The sequence below is a fragment of the Lygodium microphyllum genome, chromosome 14 (assembly GCF_053477565.2).
Source record: "Lygodium microphyllum isolate KBCC chromosome 14, Lygodium_microphyllum_v1.1.10, whole genome shotgun sequence".
Lineage (NCBI taxonomy): Eukaryota > Viridiplantae > Streptophyta > Polypodiopsida > Schizaeales > Lygodiaceae > Lygodium > Lygodium microphyllum.
The window spans coordinates 20145792-20167431 of NC_141148.1; the positions used below are offsets into that span (position 1 = coordinate 20145792).

General features: G+C 43.1%; 1 protein-coding gene across 3 annotated transcripts; it reads left to right on the top strand.

The window, feature by feature from the left end:
- The first annotated feature begins 1761 nt into the window (after positions 1–1761).
- On the top strand, positions 1762–21137 carry LOC148025395 (autophagy-related protein 11-like). 3 transcript variants are annotated; one of them, XM_087692496.1, is made up of 4 exons: positions 1766–2892; positions 17718–19422; positions 19504–19724; positions 19823–21134. In XM_087692496.1, the coding sequence occupies exons 1-4, from the start codon at positions 1847–1849 to the stop codon at positions 20040–20042; spliced, it is 3192 nt and encodes a 1063-aa protein (XP_087548622.1). In that variant the 5' UTR covers positions 1766–1846; the 3' UTR covers positions 20043–21134. The 3 variants fall into 3 exon arrangements, with proteins under 3 accessions (XP_087548624.1, XP_087548621.1, XP_087548622.1); XM_087692498.1 differs by lacking the exon at positions 19823–21134 and having other exon boundaries at positions 1762–2892; positions 19517–19684; XM_087692495.1 differs by having other exon boundaries at positions 1765–2892; positions 17718–19724; positions 19823–21137.
- The last annotated feature ends 503 nt before the right edge of the window (positions 21138–21640 follow it).

Below are 21640 nucleotides of genomic sequence, written 5' to 3' on the forward strand. Positions count from 1 at the left end.
ACATCCTTATATACAAGTGCACAAATAGTGCAATGAGAGAGAGAGAGAGAGAGAGAGAGAGAGAGAGAGAGAGAGAGAGAGAGAGAGAGAGAGAGAGAGAGAGAGAGAGAGAGAGAGAGAGAGAGAGAGAGAGAGAGAGAGAGAGAGAGAGAGAGTGTGTGTGTGTGTGTGTGTGTGTGTGTGTGTGCGTGCGTGTGTGTTCACACATTCAACATCTCACAAGTGAATGCATTTCTACATCTCACAAGTGAATGCATTTCTTACATTTATACAAGCATGTTATCTATTGTAGTGTATAGGTGTTTATGACTAATTACATGCTTCTGTGAATAATCCGAACAAACAACCAATTCACATTTGTGGGATCTTCACATCTGTGTGCCTTCTTCATGCACACAAAGCGTGCCAGCTTTTGTGAGGACGATCACTTCCCTTTGCTCACAAAAGCACAAAGTAAATGAGGTGAAACATTGCGAGCTTTACAAGTGCACCACCGCACGATTAACACGTCTAGCTATTGGCAACACCAATCAAACCCATTAGCAGGTTAATATTGGCTCAATACATGTAAAGCTTTAGCACGAAAATTTAGATTCGTTCATTATTTTAATACAATTATAACAAAGTTTGGCTCATCAATTCAAATAATCTAAACTTAAATGAGCATACAATAATCTTACGAGATTTGATTATAGATATATTGCAAAAACACATTACGGGTGAAAGTTTCTATCTTCAATGGAACAAAATAGCCTTGCCTTAACATTTCAAAAATCAACAAGTTTCTATACCTCACAATTAGACCATACATACACATAAACTTCTATATTTTTCTTGTGTATCTCAAAGTTATTGGTTTAGACCAGTATCCTACATACATTGCATTATAGTTCCAAACACACTCATAACAACTTGTAAGAAGCTAAAATAGGCATTCCCCCCCGCCCCCCCCCCCCCCCCCCCCAAAATTCTCAAGTGCATAGAGTGATTTGGTGGAGAGTGGATCAAAGAGAAGCTATCGATTGGCTTTAGGGGCTATGAAGTTCAGACTTGTGTTGTAAAGAGACTATCTTAATTAGTGAAACACCATTGATTGCTGGTATTAACCTTGCTAGTAAGGGAAGGTGGGGGTTTGGTAGTCCCCCACATCCACTTGGTGTGATAGGTGTGTTAGTGGAGTTCTATTAACTGTGGGTGTGATCCAAGTTTGAGAGGGGTGAGGTTTGTAGTAGTTTATCATGTTTGAGACAACTGAGCTTATAATATCAAACTATGCCTCTGCGAAGAGCTCGACTAATTATACCCTTTAAGATTGTGGCGATGACAGAGGGAAGGTCTCATGTGCACTGAGGCTGTGGTAGCGTGCAAAGGGCCTCTAAGAATAAGTGCTGAGGTCACACATCAACCGAGGCTGCATTAACATGTGAAGGGCCTCTCGGCTCTAACTCAATATATTTTCTATTTGCCTTGGTAGCTTGCAGGAACCGGTTCTTGTTTCGCTGCCTATGTCCCAAAAGGAGGAGGGACAGAAGATCTTTTTTGCGCTGAGGTGGCAAGCTGTGGACGGTCGATGTGAGCACTGAGGCCCACTGCGAGCCGGACCGTTGATGGAAGACCTTTTTGCGGCTGAGGTGGCAAGCCGTGGACCGTCGTTTTGAGGCGGACTGCGAGAGTTGCGCTTTTTTGGTGATTTTTAGAAATTCAACTTGGGAGTCGGGTCTTTTTTAATTATATTGTTTGGGCCAGAAAGCAGTGCGGACGCATATATGTATGTATATGGCCTGTAGGATGACGATGATGGATGGCAGATGCGTCAGTGTGAATTCCTGGCAAACATAAAGCAGAGATGGAGATGCAGCAGCAGCAGCAGCAGCAGCAGGGTCGCGACTCGCTGCCTCTCTCCTTGACGATGGATCATCATCAGAACGCGAGAAATAGTAATAGCGATAACAATCAGAAGGATCCGCATCAGAAGACGAAGCTGGTGGTGCATGTCGCTGAGAGCGGCCGCTCCATCGAGCTCGCCTGCCCGCCTGCCGCCCCCGTCGAGCTCCTCCAGACATGGCTCGCCCCCCTCTCTTCCGTCCCCCCTCACGACCAGCTCCTCATCTGCGACGACGCCCGCTTGGACCCCCGCCGCTCCCTTGCCTCCTACAAGCTCCCTCACCAGGACCGTCATGTCTTCCTCTTCAATCGCATCAGGCTCCTACCCCATGCTTCCCCTCCTCCTCCCGAGCAGGTCCAGTTGCCACACCCAACCTTGCCCCCTCCCCCATCGGCAGCTTCCCCTTGTGGTGTTCATCCATTGGAGGGAGCAGCTCCCGACCCTGCCCTTAGGGCGTTGCTTCTCTATCTGAAGCAATTCAAGTACCACTACCAGAAAGGGCATGCCTTATTCAATGCGAGCTATGACACGTATGAAGCATGTCTGCGGTTGCATAGAGAACTTCGTGTGCAAAATCAGGCTTTGGACACAGCCAAGAAGAACATGGAGCACTATTACAAGCTTGTAGATCACTTCTATGGGGAGTTTATGAGACAGTACACTAAGCAAGAAAAGCAGCACGGTGACATTTTGGTCAACTTCGATAGGGATTTGGAACGACTGAGCCATTGTCAGCTGCATCCATCCCTACTCTCAGATGGTAAAAGCACTTTATTGGACTGTTTAGATGTGGCCAGTCTGCGAGAACTGCTTGATTTCTGTGCAAGTTCTAACAAACAGTTTCGAATCAAAGTTCAACAACTCAAACCCATGTACTTGGAGCTACAACAGGGTGTAAAAGAGTTGCTATGCACGGTGGCATCAGTGAACTTCCATTGTTTAGAGAAAATGCTTACCGAATGTGCTCATATCATCGAAGAGGAGGGCAACATCGTGCAGTCACTTTGGTAAGTAGTTTGGTTCCTCTTGGTTTTCTATTTAGAACGGGAATTTGTAAGTTGTCTTGCAGATTTGATTGTAAGAGTTTCCCTGTGCAATGATGTTAACTAAACCATGTGCACAGGCAAAATCCAATTCCCCACCTGCCTCCTATACTTGATCATGAGAGTTGGCCTATGCAATGATGTTAACCTAAACTACCCATGCAGGGAAAACCCAATTTCCATCCCACCCCCCCCCCCCTTCTTCTTCCTATTTCCCAACTAGAAGTGCACCAGACTTGTTTTGGGTCTTTAACAAAAACACACACACACACACACACACTGCATTTGCTTAATGTGCATATATTCATCAATGCACAAAAACATCCTTCAACAATATCCGAAAAATCTCCAGGTAATGGAAGAGCACATCCAAAAGAAATATGCATGTCATCAATATAGCAAAAGTCATACAGGGGTTGCTGCCATGGGCATCTGTAAGAATTCAAAGAGAGTGCACCAATGACGCATGATTCTGTTCTGTCAAAATTTTCCAATTATGGCAAATACCTTATTCAGCTGAAGAGCTTGGGAACTTTGATATTCTGTTAGAACTGTGTCAAACAGTCAAAATTGTTTCCAAACTTTTGGGCAGGAAATCTAGCATGTCTAGACAATGGCAAATTGAATGAAGCATTATCTCGTCTACACAAATCTCAGACAAAAGCAAGGCAATTCTGTGCTTGTGTCCAATCAGAAGCACACAATTTGAAAACAACAACTTTTGCTCCAACTTTTTCAAAGATTTGTGAAGATCCATACTGTTCACTATTCATTGGCTTATCCAAATGATGAAGAGCATTAATGTGCCAATCCAGGCATGCAGGAGGTACATATACCATAAGTTTGAATAGGGGATATTCCATGCAACTAAATAGTCACCAACTATGAGTCAAAAACTTTTATCTGCCGAGTCCTTTAGTCTGTCCATGGAGGGACAAGCTCTTGAAGATGCAACAATGCTGTTATGTTCCTCCACACAACAATCTCATATCAACTCCCGGTTAGTTATATGTACTTAGTGAAAACCAAATGCTTGAACCTCGAGTCCCAATTTCTCCCCCTTAGAGAAGTCATTCTTGGCTAATGTAGGAGACTGGTTGCAGATATGGAGCCTTCGTACCACGAAGAGAGTGACTTGTGAAGCAAAACCCTGGTGTTAAACAGTTACTCTATCTCTGTAGTGCTTGCATTCTGTAGCTCCATAACACCATTGGTGTGCCAACATTGGCAAACTGCCTTGGAATGCCATGGAAAGAACAATAACCATTAAAAGCATAAGCAGTAAACTCCCACCAAAATCAGACATCACTAAGTGCTGCTCCATGAATATCATATTAGAACCTCTTATATTTATCGCCCTTGAATGAAATACACCCAAATGTATCCACAGAAATCATCAACATTAAGCATAAGATCAGTAGCCTCATAATTATGGAGTATGCATGGGGCAACACAAATCTGTGTGGACAATCTCTAGAGGCTAAATGGCTTTGTGGGTGACCTTGTCTGGAAAAGTTCCTCTACATCTTTTGATTTCTCTGTGCATATGACATTTTTAAGGCATCAGAGATATTCCTAAAAAGTAATTGTATTAATTATTGTAAAAGTACAAGAGTCACAAATAACAAAAGAAAGGACAGAACAACTTAGAAAGCTGCCATGTGTCAGGCGGCTAAATCCTGCCTAGGGAGAAGGTGTGTGTGCAGAACAAGATCCAGCTGCCAATGGAGAAGACCTTTCAATCTGGCAACATGACTTTGAACACCAAAATTGGAATCCGAAGAAGTTATTCAGGGTAACCATGTTATGCTTGCAACCCTAGAATTTGAGAAAATGGAACGTCATCTTTATATGTGGCTGCACAAAAGGAGAAAATTTTGCTTTGCCAAACATGCCCCCCCCCCCCGCCTTTTTGCCAAATCTCGAATAGGGAAGATCAGATCTTTGTAGCCAACGGACAAGAGATAAACTTGTGCCAAGAAGACTCCCCAGCTAGTAGTGCAAAAGAAGTAGGTGCCATTAGAAATATGTCTTCTAGAGAGGGCCAAAGCAAGGGCAAAGCCAATAATTAGATTTCTCCAAAGAAAGACCTTGCATTTGAATGGAGTTTTATTAATCCATCCATCCATAATAGTCAATTTCCACCATGATTTGCTTTTGTGAAGGCCCTAGACAAAATTAGCTTTAGCTCCCAACTAGTCTCTTCGCACACGCGCATATACACATTCTGTAATCATTCCAATGCTTCATTATTATCATATCCTTGGTCTAGCCATTGATTTCTTTCACCTTTCCTTTTTGCCACCAATCAGGAGATGTCACCCACATCTTGCAATTGCCATCCACTGCTTGGAGGTGCCGGCTTGCTACCACCTTGATCATTAGAGGCTGCCACCAGCCTGCTGGAGCTACTGCCCTGCCCGTACTATCACTGCCTATCACTTCTTGTTCTAGTCTATACCTGCCATATCATCATTATTTGGTGAATGTCAGAAGTGGAGCAGCGGTGGAAGCATAAACATGTGCTGAAATAAACTGCTGAAACACAAGACAAAAAGAGAAAAGAAAAGAACACGATACATATGAGAACTCAGATGTATGCACGGGAAATGGAATCCATATATCTGAACACGAGACAGTCGCATACAACAGTGAGTCACTGGCTGCGTGGGCATTGGCACTGGCTCCTCTCTCCACAGAGTCTGCAGATGGTGAAACGAAGTGACTGACTAAGGAGGAGCCACTGAGTATAAATAGGCTGAAAAAGTGGGGAGCAATAATGCTGGTCGGACAGCATTAATGCTGGCCGACTGGTGCATAAAAATGCCCCAATGACATAAAATGCCATACCAAAAAAAAAAACCTAAAATACCTAATAAAAATGCCCAGCCCAGATCAAGCTTAGACTCACACATGAGCTGACAAATACTCTGCTAACACCCTCTCTCAGATCATGAGTGATCTGATACAATACAATAGTATAATGAAAAGGGATCAGAAACTATACAACATAGAACCACCAAGTAGAACCATGGATACCCAAGCAGTGGGTGATCAAGCCACCACCAAGGTGCCTCGAAGAGAACCGGATGTCGATGTTGATCGTACCAAACACCTGAAAATAGAAAAGAGCATAGCATGTCTCGGTGTCCATCACCAATGTCTCGCAGTAGCATACAAGACCAGCCTGTCAAAAATGCCTCTGAACATAGGTGACCATGGAGTCCTTGCCTTTGGCCAAACCGCCAAAGTGTCCCCTCATCTGAGCTCCAGACGAAAGCCTCCCGCTCTCTGTCAGATAACCAGCTCAGCATGAACCTGGATGTCAATCCCAGCTCCAGGATTTGATTCCGCCAGACTGAAGTCGATGCGTCAGGGACATCCCTCTCTGGAACCTGTGCACCTGTATAAAAGTATAGATGAGGCGCGGCTGCTCCATCTAGACACCCGCTCACACTCCCTCTCTGGCACAAGAGAGTCGTGAGGGATGACCTCATTACCGCCACTAGAAAGCAGCCGAGGAAGGGGCCACCAAGCCCTTCCCGCGATCCAAAGAAGAGGATCCCTTCCGCGCCTTGGACTTCACCTTGGTCGGAGGATCGGAGTCGGAGTCTGATGAAGGAGAGGACTCATCGGTAGAGTCAGCATCCCGCTTCGTCTTCTGCTCCTTCTTCCTGGAAGCCGCTAACTTCTTGCAGTCCTTCTACAAATGTCCCTTCTTGCCACAGTGGTAACACTGGGCCTTCGACTTCGTCTTCCCGTTACCCCTCTCTGAAGCTACATAAGCCTCACCTCCATAATGTGCTGGAAGCCGCACCTGTAATCTCAAGGATGCCTCATGCTCAAGAAGCATCGAGGTCATATGTGTAAAACTGACAGGAGTCGATGATGTCTGCGCCCGCAAAGCATTGGCCACTCCATCAAACTCTAGGGGGAGCTTGTAGAGGACCGTCTCGACAAGATGCACCTCGGGAAGAGCAGATTGCATGTGCCGAAGCTGGTCCTGTACCTGCGTAACACGAAGAAGAAAGGACTGAATAGTATCTTTCAGCTCAAACTTCATCTGCTGGAGCTGGCCATAAAGTGTGACGGCCCGCATGGTGGAAGGTGCCTCGTACATCTGCTGCAACTTCTGCCATACTTCAGGAGATGTCCTATAGGAGGTAACCGCCGGTAAGACCGCTTTAGAATACACCGAAGCAACGCCGGAGTAAGCACGGGCATCTTCCGAGTCCCATGTGAGCACCGCTTTCTCATGGTTGTCCTCATCAAAATCTTTAGGAAGAGGAGAAGGACGGAGAGGTCGAGCAATAGCTCCACAGACGATATACCATAACCGCTTCTGCACAAACCAAGCTTTCATGACAGCACTCCATGTGAGATAATCAGGTCCATGTAACTTATCATCAGTGGAAGTGCACAGAGGAGCCATATGGAGAGGATAAGAAGAGAAGTAGAGAAGAGATGGAATGTAGAGAGGAAACACAGCCAAAACACAAGCACAGACTACAGAAAATGAGAGTTCACATGCAATAGAACCCAAAATCTGATCAATAGAAGACAAAATCTGTTGCAGAAAGTCAAAAAATCAGTCAAAAACTGCCAAAAACAGAGAAGACGGCCTGAAGTAACAGTCACCTAGCCACGAGAGACGCTGAACCAGCAAAATGCAGGCTGTAAACTGGAGAAAAACAGGTAGAAAACTGTCGCCAGCAGCTGCAGATGAAAAACGCAGGCAACAGAGGGTGCGTAGGCAGCAGGCGATGGCTAAGACTGCAAAAAACGCAGGCTGAAAACAGCCCCAAAACAGGTCGCCTGGCTGCAACAGCAATCGTCTGATCAGCAGGGGTACTAAACAGTCCTGAAATCAGCAAGAAAACATAGCAGAAACACAAATCCTGAAAACTGATACCATGTCAGAAGTGGAGCAGCGGTGGAAGCATAAACATGTGCTGAAATAAACTGCTGAAACACAAGACAAAAAGAGAAAAGAAAAGAACACGATACAGATGAGAACTCAGATGTATGCACGGGAAATGGAATCCATATATCTGAACACGAGACAGTCGCATACAACAGTGAGTCACTGGCTGCGTGGGCACTGGCACTGGCTCCTCTCTCCACAGAGTCTGTAGATGGTGAAATGAAGTGACTGACTGAGGAGGAGCCACTGAGTATAAATAGGCTGAAAAAGTGGGGAGCAATAATGCTGGTCGGACAGCATTAATGCTGGCCGACTGGTGCATAAAAATGCCCCAATGACATAAAATGCCATACCAAAAAAAAAAACCTAAAATACCTAATAAAAATGCCCAGCCCAGATCAAGCTCAGACTCACACATGAGCTGACAAATACTCTGCTAACAGGTGCCGGCTTGCTACCACCTTGATCATTAGAGGCTGCCACCAGCCTGCTGGAGCTACTGCCCTGCCCGTACTATCACTGCCTATCACTTCTTGTTCTAGTCTACACCTGCCATATCATCATTATTTGGTGAACATGCTGCCTCCTTTTTCAGCTGATAGGTGGACTGCTGATGTCAACATCCTCTTCATCATCTGATTGAGATTGGGCTGCATTTCAGCCTGCAAACGTGTGTTTTGCTGCCCTAGATTCTTCAGCACTATCTTGCTGCCTAGAGGACCTCCAGTGCATCATCGGCATTGGTGGATTGCTGCACTTAAGATCAGTTCTCAGAGGACAACATTCTCTGATACTTTCCCTTAGCCCGCTCCCCCGAGAGAGTGGTTGTTGGACAGCCTCCTCTCCTTGAGCTCCCCCACTATAACTCGTTATGGATTCATTCTTTGAGTTTTTGATTTTGTTCATTGTTAGTCATGCCATGCACATTTTTGTTTTCTCTTTGCAAAACACGTTTCCTTGCATGGTATCAGAGCAAAGCTGCACTTGAGCTAAAGATCTAGATCTTTCGGGAGTAGGGCTTTGCAGGATTGATGCAATCTTAACTTTTGACATCTCAAATTCCTCTTACCTCTTTCACTACAACTTCCTCATTTGGGAGAGAAATCCATATTTCATCCCACCCTCCCCTTTCAGATCAAATTATTGCATCACTCATTCGAGTTATGGCTTTCTTATTTGCAAATTGATTCCTTAACCACTACTCCACCACAACTTGTCTTCATTGACCATTGCTCCCTATACTGCCAGAGTATATGCGTCTTCTTGGAGACGCATCTTGTGCTAATGTGCCATTTGGGGCAACAATGTTTGTTTTGCATCGGCTATTGGAGTATCATGGTCAAGGCAATAAGACACCTACAATCCAGGGTATAGGGAGGCACAGCAATAAGCCCTCATTGTTGAGAATAGCAAATGATGCTTGATATTTATGCCCATAGAGGCTGGATGTATGCCCAAAAGAGGCTTGCCCATAAGTGGCTTTGTATGGAAGATAGACATATGATGTTGCTCTAGGAAGAGATGATAGAATCCCATAAGCACAGTGAGGTACAACAGTACTATCCAAAAAGCTATATAAGCATGTACTTGACACTCATTTCAAAAATATAATACTATCATTCTATGTCACTCAAGATTGTATTTATGAGTCCAAGTTAATCTATCTTGGAACCTAATTCACTTGAGTTACAATTCTTTATCTCAATCATGTTTTATGTTTATAACCTTCGTCCGCCATAGCTAGCATAGCTCTAGATCCGTGTTTCTCAACATGGTATGAGAACCATGGCTGAGCTATGTAGCTAGTGGTGTGATTTCTTCTTCTTAGCAAGCTCTACAATTTGTCCCTCTTTCATTCTTCTCCTTGTACTTGTGTCCACTTCCATTCCAATCTCTTCAGCCATCCTTTCCATTGCCAGCAGCGACTACTGCTCCTACAGAAAAAAAAACCTAGGCTTTGCCTCTCAACACCATTGCTGCCCCTACCACTACCATCTCTTACGCTCGTGGTTTCTACCTTCGTGTACTTGCTTGACATCAGCAGCAAGACCATGTCTCTCAGCGTCCTCTCAGTAGCAAATGAGCAACCAGCAATAGCCCCATAGTTTATGAAGAGGAGATCTACAACGTCGGCCAAGGCCCTAAGTTGTCCATTTAGGAGATTATTGAGCTAGCAAATACTGAGCCCAAAGATTCCAGTCAATGGAAAAAGAAGTCTTGCACATCTGGTATCCAAGCGGAAAAAGTTGTACCTAGAAGTACACACAAGATTTTCCAAGTAATGGCAAGAAAGGCAAGTAGGAAAAAGCCCCTCTCTGTTGCTGATATGAGTGTACAGCCAATGATGGAGGTTGTTCACAGGGTCGTTTTTGATATTTTACAGGCAAGGTTGCGTGGCTTCAAAAGCTTCTCTTCAAGTAGATGGTTGGATTTGTACAGTGGCACATGCTTAGTTGCCATTGAAGCTCTTAGCAAGGGATGCACTTCGGCCCATTTTGTGGAGATGGATCCTTGGATCACGTCAAATGTGTTGAAGCCAAATTTAAAAGCGATAGACTTTTTACAACATTCAGTTGTGCTTGTGATGAAAGTGGAATATTTTCTACAACAAACATCGAATTCAAACTATACTCTGGGTGGATTTGATTTTATCAATGTGACTCCTCCTTATGAGTTTCATCACATGTGCTGCAAAAAGATACGTTTGTGGTGGTTGAGTATCCTTCAAAACTGAATATTTTGGAAACCTTTGGTCCACTTCAAAAATTTTTTGCATAGGCATTATGGTCGAACACACTTGGCAATATATGGACTTGAATGGGCTCTGAAGGATTTACTCCCATGCTTGATGGTTCAACATGTTTTATTGTTATGAAAACCAACAACTTGATTAGGTCAAGTTCCAAAGCCCAATCTTCAACTCTGGTCAACTGTAACACTTAGCAATGACCAAATTGAGTTAACATAGTTGCCAAGATTTGGGCAGAGCTTTGTATATAAATCAGATATAACCCATCTAGAACATAAGAATCCAAAACAATGACTTTGTACATGAGTGTTGCACAAAAGTTCACCCTTGACATTTTTCCAAAAGCTTCAAAACTGTGAAGGCTTGGATTGAGTTTAGTGGCTTGAGCCTTTCAAGTCAGTATGGCAACAACGAAGCATCCGAAGGAGCATGAAGACAAAGAAGTCTAAGAAGATCTAGTATGACAAGAAGAGGAAGAATATCATGAAGACCAGCAAAGAATGAAGACTAGAGCAAAGGCCAAAGACAACCACCAAAAAGAAGATAAAGAAATTGTTTTCCACTGCCTGACAAAAATAAATAAATAAATAAATAAATAAAATTCCCATAGTAGATCTTATATTTCCCATTGTGAATGTAAGAAGCCCTTACCAAAGATGTCAAGTTTCAAGCCTTAACTTGACTAGGCTGCCAAAGAGCTAGTCTCCCAGGCCATGTCATCATGTAGAGGGTGCAAAAGCTAGCAAGGTTAGAGACTCGTCATTTGAGGGGGGGTGTTGAGAATAGCAAATGATGCTTGATATGTATGCCCATAGAGACTGAATGTGTGCCCATAAGTGGCTTTGTATGGAAGATAGACATATGATGTTGCGCTAGGAAGAGATGATAGAATCCCATAAGCACAGTGAGGTACAGTGGTACTATCCAAAAAGCTATATAAGCATGTACTTGACACTCATTTTAAAAATATAATACTATCATTCTGTGTCACTCAAGATTGTGTTTATAAGTCTAAGTTAATCTATCTTGGAACCTAATTCACTTGAGTTACAATTCCTTATCTCAATCATGTTTTATGTTTATAACCTCCGTCTGCCATAGCTAGCATAGCTCTAGATCCATGTTTCTCAACACTCATGAACACAAACACAAATTACTACCAATGTTTCCCACTTCTTTCTCTATTTAGGCAATAAGATGCATATGACGTGTGCTAAGCTCTTTCGAGAAAATCAAGGCATTGACAATAAGCCCTCTTGGAGGCCAATGCAACTTTTACAAAGGTTTCCTCAACCTATTTTCTAGCATAGTGGGTTCCCTTACCACAATCATCAGATATGTAGTCCACTCCACTATGAGACTGTGGTTGTTGGATAGTATTAGTTCTATTATCTACTCCATCAAGAGATGGTGGTTGTTGGATGCCCTCATCTCCACAGTTTCCTAGCTCGTAAGATAGTGGCCGTCAACTACATGCAATTCTATACAAGCTGCACATTTCTATTCCCTTGTATGACTCCAAGAACACATTGTGATCTACAGGAGTAGTAGTAGAATAAGAGAACTAGGTAAACCTAACTAACCATCAGTTGTGGAATTGGAACATAACTAGAAGGTCCAGTAGGTACAGCCACATGGGCAAACTCTATGGTATCAAAATATTCCACACTCCGGAATGCTTGGGAGGGTATCCCATGCGATGGAAATCTTGAAAGTGTGTGAGATGGGGGTGAGTCTCCCCCATAGGTGCATCCGCACCACTTGGATGAAACTACATAATGCAATGTGGGATAGTCACATGTGGTGTATGAAAAGGAGATATGAATGCAGCGGAAGAGAAAGGTGGAATGGGTGGGATTTGACATGTTGAGGGGATGAAATTGAACGGTGATAAAGTGAATGCATCAAATTGATTTTCAGATTTTAATGGTTGAAATTGAAATGTGGATGATGATGGAAATGAAGAAAAGGATAATGTACCAACCTTGAGAAACAAAATTTAAAGGAAAAAAGGGAGAAGGAAAACTTATGGAAGGATTCACTGATTCTTTCTTATACACATCTCTTCTTGTGTTTACATAAATATAACGGTTCTTTTCAAGACTTAGTCTATTATGAATAGATTGAAGAGCTCTTCTTCTTCTTGAATATCACCAAAATCTTGCAACAAAGTAGAAACAATAGATGCTGATATAGAAGTAAAAGTAGGTATACTTGACATAGGTTTGTTCTCTCTCTTTCTCTATGTGTGTGTGTACTCCGTACTAGTTTTCCAATAAGATGGCCAATCCCAAGTAAAGGTTCCATCCTTCCTACAAAATCAATAGATTTGTGCACTAAGTCTAAAGGGCAATAATCAACATTACCTTCTAGTTGTTGTTGGGCTTTATGCATAAGGATCAAGTTGAACTTAGTCTATGAAATCTCATATCGTCTATAGACTCCATGGTAGTCTAGTGTCTCTCCACCAATGTCGAAACCTCGTGGTGCAAGTTGTGAAACCCACTCCTTGTCAATTCCCGGCATAGGCTGCTTTGGAGACTAAAATAGTGACGATATTTGAAGTCATCTTCCCTTTGATAGTTCTTGTTTTTTATTATGAACTTTTCGATCAAAAGCCTAGGTTTCTCCAATGAGTTCTTAGCTCTAATACCACATAAGCATTATAACAAACACAATTGTATGACTTAGCAAAGACTAATAAAAGAACTCAATAGGGTTAGGGAAACTCAAAGATAGTGAACATAGAAGATGAATGAAGAACAATGCTTGTGCAATAAACATGACATGTAGGGTGAATATGAAACCTCAAACTCCCATGTCTCTAGGACCGGGGCAAAGAGTGTGAGCTGAAGAGTGTGTTATCCTCTATATAGATTTTGAAACACAATAGAGAACCTTTGAAAGTGTGCGGCTACAGCAATCGCAGATCTAGAGAGTCTGGATCAATGTTGGACGAAGCTGCACAGCTTGGAAGAGTAGGCAACAGACTGAAACCAGTTAGGATGATGTAAGCGACAATTGCTGCAGCAAAACATAGTAGTTCTGATGACATGGCAGACTGTATGGTAGTGCTGGACAGGTAACGCGGGCAGAGATGGTGATGTTAGCAACATGCAATAGCTGTAGAGTATATAAATGCAGACTGGAACAGGTCAACGGCAGCAAAACGTAGCCTATGAGTGATGGCAGCAGGCTGGAATTCAGTTGCCAGCAGTAGGAGACAATCTAGATGTATGCGCTAGCTGGTGGACAGCAGCGTTGAACTGAGATATCCACCGTAAGGGGGTGTGGAAAATAGAAAACAGGCTCCAACAATGTGCAAAACAAGGATAGGCTGAGTGGTGGGCAGCTTGTCTATTTATAGGTGTCCCAAATTAGGGTTTGGCTTATGGGACCCAAACACTCTCTAGGAACACATTTCTTTTTAATTAAAGTTTGATAATTTACATGTTTTGGACTCGTTTTAAAGAACTAATGAGTTTATAATGCGTTTTCAGCTCAACACTTTAGGGTTTGGGTGGCTAATTGCTCAATTGTGCACATTATTGTGTGACGCACTCTTGGAATCATGAACTTAGGCAGCTTTAGCCTCACATTTGTATTGGTGTGGGTTGGTGGTATGGGATGCCAACTCTTGGAGTAGAGGCTCGGCTTGTTTGCAACGTGGTTACCAAACTCATGGTGAGCCCATATTGGCTCTCTACTCGGGAGGTGAGCACAATATCCAATCCCTTGTGCTTTTCTATGTGCTTGTATGGCTTGTATTGTGTTGTGTGCAAGATGGATCATAGAGGGCATTACAACTACCTTACTTGGAGGAGTGGCCCCTCGTTGTCCCTGCCCCACTTATTGTTCCAACCTAGTGCCTACCACATGATCATCATTGGCGGACCTTCTATCTACATTTTCAGCTGATAAGTGGACTACCAACGTCATCGTGATTTGCATCATCTGATCAAGATTGGGCAGCATTTCAGCTTGTAAGTCTACCTTTGCTGCCAAGAAGTCTTCACCAACGTCCTATTGCTAAGAAGGCTACATTATGCTCCCGTCACTATTGTCCACATCATCAACATTGGTGGATTGTTGCACTCAAGATTAGTTCTTAGAGAACACTCCTCAATACTCTTGCTCAGCCTTCTCCCACAAGACACAATGGCTGTTGAACGACCTCCTCTCCTTGAGCTTTCCCATTGTATCTCATTCATTATTCTCTAAGTTTTTGAGTTTTTGTCATTGTTAGTCATTGTCGTACATGTTCATGTTCTCTCTCTAAACCCTATTGCTTTCTCACATCAGCCACCATCCAAAAACCCATTGACAACCATCATGCATAAGAGCTGTGTTCCAAGACTCTAGAGTTGCATTTTCTGACTTTACATCCTTCTTTATCAGATTCTTAATTGAGTATTGGTGGTCTGTTGCATTGAAGAACCATGGGAGAACACCACATTCTTCCATCCCTTTGCTTGCTCCCACAAGAGAGTGGGGTTGTTGGTTAGCCCTCCACTCCTTGAGCATCCTTTGTATGAGACTTCCACCAAAAATGATGGTGACAAAAAGAAGAAGGGCGGAAAGAAGAAGTTTCAAGGAGAGTGCTTCTACTGCAAGAAGAAAGGACATGCAATTGCAGATTGTCATGTCAAGAAGGCAGATGAAAAGAATGGTACCCTTAAAAGTAAAGGGAAAGAGACAGCCAATACGGCTGAAGCAGAGCTGGAATTATTCATGGCGACCATTGAGGAAGTGTGCTCCTCAGCGCAAGAAGAATCTACCACTGACTCATGGGTGTTGGATAGTGGGGCCTCCCGTCACATGACCAACAAGAAAGGTATACTAAGAAGGCAGCAAATGGCAGCCTGATTATCTTGGTTTGTATGTTGATGACATGCTGATTGCTTGCAGGGATACTTATGCCTTGGACTCATTGAAGCAAAGTCTTCATGGCAGCTTTGACATGAAGGACCTTAGTGATGCAAATCACATTCTTGGCATGCGAATACTCAGAGATAGATCAAAAGGCTTACTCTATCCATCTCAACAGGAGTATATCTCCAAATTTTTGCAGCATTTCAATATGGAGGGGAAAAAACAATTGAGGTTCCATTGCCCCCATATGAGGACGTGTATTTTTAAGTTTTAGTGTTTTTGGCATCATAAAATTTTGCACATGTGAAGTGGAAGTTATATTTGGGGCACCGTGACAGCTCAAAACCTAAGAAATGCATTGGGAGACATTGGCAAAAGTTGTGATAAGTTATGTTGGAGAGGTGCTTGGTGTCAATCTTGGTATAGAGCATTAAATGGGCATTTGAAATGATCTGTAATGTCATGTGGCCTGGGCAAGAACTAAACATTTAATGTTAGACTATAGCCAAACTTCATTAAATGTCAAAGGGCACATGCCAATTAATGGGTATTAACTTTCAGCTATTTATTAATTGCTGAAAATTAATTCTAGAGGCTGAGTTTTGATTTAGAAGGTGTGCCACTTGGCAATTTGTGAGAGAACCTACAATGCAAACTGAGAAAAGGCTGTTGGGAGACTGGCTGAGAGGTTGGAACAGCCATTCTGAGGCTAGTAGAGGAGAGAGACTGTCCAAGCTTTTGCCACCTGCTACAGAAGTGATTTGCAGCCAGATAGTACTTGTGGGTGCTTGGTGTCAGTCTTGGCCTAGAGCATCAAATGGGCCTTCGGAATGACCTATGGTGTCATGAGGTCTAGGCAAGAACTAAACATTTAATGCTATAGGCTACGGCCAAATGAATGTTTATCCAACTTTCAAGTTCAAAGGGCTTAGCATATTGAATGTGGATGGGCACCTGCCAATCAATGGGTCAGGACAAGAGGATAATTAACTGTTGGCCGTTTATTAATTGCTGAAAATTAATTCTAGAGGCTGAGTTTTGATTTAGAATGTGTGCTACTTGGTAGTCTGTTGAGAGAACTTGCCATGCAACCTGAGAAAAGGCTGTTGGGGGCTGGCTGAGAGGCTGGAACAGCCATTCTGAGGCTGGCTGCTGGTAGAGGAGAGAGACTACTCAAGCTGTTGGCACTTGCTGTAGAAGTGATTTGCAGCCACCATGGAGGCAATCAGCAGTAGGTGACAGCCCCAAGAGAGTCCAGGACTGCTGGTGACAGAATCAACAAGCCTTGGAGCAGCAAATGACCTGCCTAGAGGCTGAACTCCAAGCAATAACATTCCCAGGGCCGTGGGCAGCAGGCAACTACTGTTCTAGGCAGATCTTCACAACAGATTCGACAATTATTCCTCTCTTCAGTCAAAACCACCTCAGGAACCATGCCTATTGATTGAAGAGTCGGTGATAGTGTAGCAGCTGTGAATGAAGAATTTACCAATTTGTGCCCATATTGAAGTCTAACCAAGGGCCAAATTGATTTTAAGTAGTGCTGCTCATTTGTGGCAGCCAACAGTATTGGAATTTGTAGAGAGATTAGCCCAAGTCTCTTTGTACTACAAGTTCAAGCAATATAGGTAAAGAAATACCACAAGGGGCACCAGTTGTTGGGGCCAATTGGGTGTCAGCTGTCCAAGTTTAATAGTGTAAAGTATTATTTTCAGATTTGTGCATTTATTGCTTGCTGTAATTAAAGTTAAATCAGGTCATTCACCACCCTGTCTAAGAAGGAAGGTTGATTTCACCTCACATACTCTGTCTGTTTATTGAGTTTCCTCAGCACTCATACTCTGTCTGTTTATTGAGTTTCCTCAGCACTCATCATTCATTTTTTCTCTCTTTTCTCGTCATGTGTTCTTGTCTGAGTTCATTTGTTAGTTGTGTCCATACACTTTTGTGTGCTTTCTCTGCAAGCCTAGTGTATCCTCACACTTGACTGTAAAAGGGAGAAACCACTATTTGCCTGAACTCTATTGGTGAGATTAAGTGCATCTTAGCTGCACAACTTGAGTTAGAACCACAGCTTTACAAAAGAACATGAGGATATTTGTTTGGAAAATTGAATCTGGTTTACAAAAAAAAAGGTTTGTTTATATCTTTGTATAAAGGTTCATATGGTCTTTCTGCTGCAAGCAGTGACAAAGGAATCATATACTGCTTGTTGATTGTTATTGTGGTCTTGTTGTTTTGTAGCAAGGATGTGGAAACTGTGAAAAAGCTAGTGAATGATGATGCAAACTCTAATCTTTTTGTGTCCATGCAATCACGTGATGCTACATCTGCTCTTGGGCCTATGTATGATGTGCATGATAAGGATCATCTTCCACAGGTTGAAGCTTGCTATCAAAGGTTGGGAAGGGTTCTTGAGGATTTTATGTCAAATAAACGTGAGATGAGCATGTGTGTGCATACTAGTATGCAGAAGGTTGCAGCTTTACAATCAACTAGTCGTGACATGCGTAACCGGATAACAGCTTTTAGGGAAGTGATTCTTCACCAGGATGAACTTTTTTCTGAGTTGAAGTTGGTCAGAAGGATTGGTCCTGCATATAGAGCATGTCTTGCAGAGATAATAAGGAGGAAATCTGATATGAAGATCTACATGGGTCAGGCTGGCCAGCTTGCTGAGAGGATGGCAAGGCTAAGAGAAGCAGAGGTTGCTCGACGAGAAGAGTTTCTTCGAGTGCAGAGCAAGTACATTTCTCAAGATATTCTGGTCTCTATGGGATTGCTTGGCATCCCCAGCCAATGTTTGGTAAACATTGAACCTTATGATACAAACCTACCAGACCTAGACATGAAAGATCTTGAAAAATATGCTCCTGAGTCAATTGTGGTCCCTCATTTGAAGGGTGTTGTTACTGGTACTACTTTGCAGGAGGAAAGGCCTTTCTCTGTCTCTAAAGGTAGCTCTTCCCTTTTTGGAAGTGTGGACAATAGCATAACAAATAGTGATTATAACATGAAGTCGGCAGCAGCAGAAGATGTAACTAGTGAAAAGATAGCTGGCACAAGCAAGTTGGAGGTGGAAAATGCATGGCTGAAAGCAGAATTGGCATCAGTCATAGCACTCTTGTGCAGTATCAATCCCGAATTTGATGCTGCTATCTCCAATGACAGCAGCAAGGAATCCGAGGTAAAGGGTCTTGGAAGCAATGCTTCCCAGAAAATGATACAAGCTCTCGCTTTAAAGGACAAGCATGCAAAACATCTTGAAGGCATGTTAAAGGCTACTCAACTGCAATGCACCTCGTACGAAAAGCGTATTCGTGAGCTGGAACAGAGGCTCTCTGATCAATACATGGAGCTACATAAGCTGTGTGTGGATGGAACAGATATGCGAGTCCAGTGTGGGAGGAGTACAGATGCCCATTGTGAGCAATCCATTGGAAGTGGAGATGGTGGGTTGCAAAATACAGCAGGCCCAATCGAGTCCACACATGATCGAGTAAGCAGCTCATACATTGTCGATGTCCAGCAGTCTTATCCATGTAATGGCACTACCGGGAACAGGCAAGCAGGAGAATTTCGGGAGGGAGGAGATGAGACCATGAGTGACCTGTCCAGTGGAGGACCAGTTAGTGATATGGCAGCGGCAGATGATCAGAGGCAGGAGCAAGCTCATTTGGCAGGCACAAACGCTTCTGAGAGGGCTGTGTTGGGCTTCATCTTGGATCAACGACAAGCTTCTTTGCAGGGAAGCTCTTATGGTGATGAGGTTTTGTCTGTTGAAGTTTCGAGGACCAAGGATGAGCAATCGATGAGTTTGCAAAAAGCATTGTTACAGAAGGAAAATGAATGTGCTGCCATCAAAGAGAGGCTCCAAGCTGCCCTAAATGAGGCAGATTCCCTGAAAAGAGAGCTACAGACAAATGCTCGACTTCTTGATGAATGTCAAGTAAGCTGTCCGTTTAGACCTCATGCCGCTTCATCCTTATTTCTTTTGATCAACTTGCTACTTATTTTTGTCTATTGCCAGAGGAACTGTGCAGAGTTGGAGACTTGCTTGCATTTAGCTCGTGAGGAAGCACAGACAAAAAAGTGCTCTGCAGATCGCAAAGCAGCTGAATACAATTCCTTACGTGCGTCTAGCGTAAAATTGCATGGCCTGGTTGAAAGACTCCGGCAGTCTGTTTCTGCCTCTCCAGCATCAACACACTTTGAGGGGTCTCTACAATCGTTTGCAGCATCTTTGGCCAGGTGAGTGTTTACACGTTCGGCATGCTTTGACTTAGCTTCTGAATTGGTGGTTATGGTTGTCTGAAGATTATCGAATGTTTGTACATGATGTGGAACAGCGATGATACTGATGATGATGGAACAATGGAGTTCAGAGCATGCATAAGAGTGCTGGCTGAGAGGATTGGTTGGCTAGCACAACAGCGAATCAAACTGCAGGAACAGAGCTCCCATGTTGAAGCAAGCAAGACTCAACCAACCACTGAATTGGCAGAGCTGCTAAAGAGTCCACATGCAAAATGCAAAGCTGATAAACAGGTGCTGATGGATGGCACATAATCTGGCAAAAACTAGAGAAGAGAGACTGCGGAACAATCACTAAAACTAGTACTTACAGTTACATCTTGTGCATTAGTGGAGTCTTGGGTAAGCAGGTAACACAGCAAAGTCGATGTACATTATCGAATCATGTTCCTGCAAAGGCTCAATATGATTTAATTACATGATTCTAGTATGGATGTTCGCTGGGATGATTTAACGGACACAGAAAGAGAGGATATGCTACTCTCGTTTTCATGTACATGAGCGTGCCATATTCTCGCCCAATGCTTCTGACGATAATGAGGAGATTGCTCGCGGCTGCCCAAATTATTCCCTCTTTGATGAATCAATCGCACGTTTTTGTGAGGACCTCCGGCAGTTCATCATTGGAAAGACAGTACACATCAAGAGGAATGATGTTCCTCTGCTTTTTCTGCAGGGCAGTCTTGTTTCCACGGACTTCTGGCTTGATTGCATCAAGTTGGGTTCCAAGCTTCTGATAAATCCATATCATTTACTCTTTCGAATTGAGTATTTTTGTGGTGACCCTCGCTATGGTCCCTGACAAAATCGGATAGTGTTTTGCCGAAAAAGCAGGGTCTGGACTCTGTACGTCGGGATTTGTACATGCTCCCAAATGAATCTCTTCTTCGTGGTGGGTACTAGGTAGCTACATAGGTCTAACATCATGGACTCTCTCTCTCTCTCTCTCTCTCTCTCTCTCTCGGAAGGACTCTCTCTCTCTCGGAAGGATTTTGAATTAATGAATAGAAATATTTTTCAAGGACCTTTTGCGAAACCAAGCAAACTCGAAAACAAGTACAACACAACAAAGGAAGCCAAAAGGCTACAAAAACACGGGACTTAGGACTACAATGACAAAAGAATGGAATCATGCAGGGGGCACAACTAGGGTGGTGTCACGTGTGGCTTATTGCCATCCACTGAGTACCCATCTCCTTGAGGATCACACTATTGAAAACCATGGAATGAACTTGCCTCTTCAATATAGCCCATGTTACCATTCATACCTAGGGTTGAATATAAATTGAATGCATTTCATGTGTGCTAGAGGCGCGCCAAAGACCAATCCAAATTGAACAATGAAAGAGATGGGCAATGCTCCAATTGGAGAGTGGGTGCGGATGCCATCTTGTCCAAATTCCAAAAATGGATGATTGAACGCTCAAGTGTAATTGAAGTCTATAAATAAGGAAATGAAATCTTGGGCTTGTCTTGCTACTTGATAAGAAATAAAGATCAGAGTAGGAGTCTAATCGCCTAAGGTATAAAAGGCACATCTTCTACAAGGAGCTTGTAATGTTGTAGTGTACTCTTGTGGGGAGATCCCCAATACGGACCTCAATATAGAAGCTTAGACCTTCACAACTTAAGAAAACCAAACTTTATTTGCTTTCTTAGTCACCCATCTCTTATCCTCAATAATCTTATGGTAAACTTGATTGATGGATCATTTTAGGAAATTATTTGAGAGTATGAAAGCCTCATTCAACTATGGAGATGAATATTGAAGTGGAACTAAAGGGAGTGCCATTGAAGTTGTACCTTTAGTCTCATCCAAATCAATTTGTAACCCCAAGAAACCCAAAAGTATT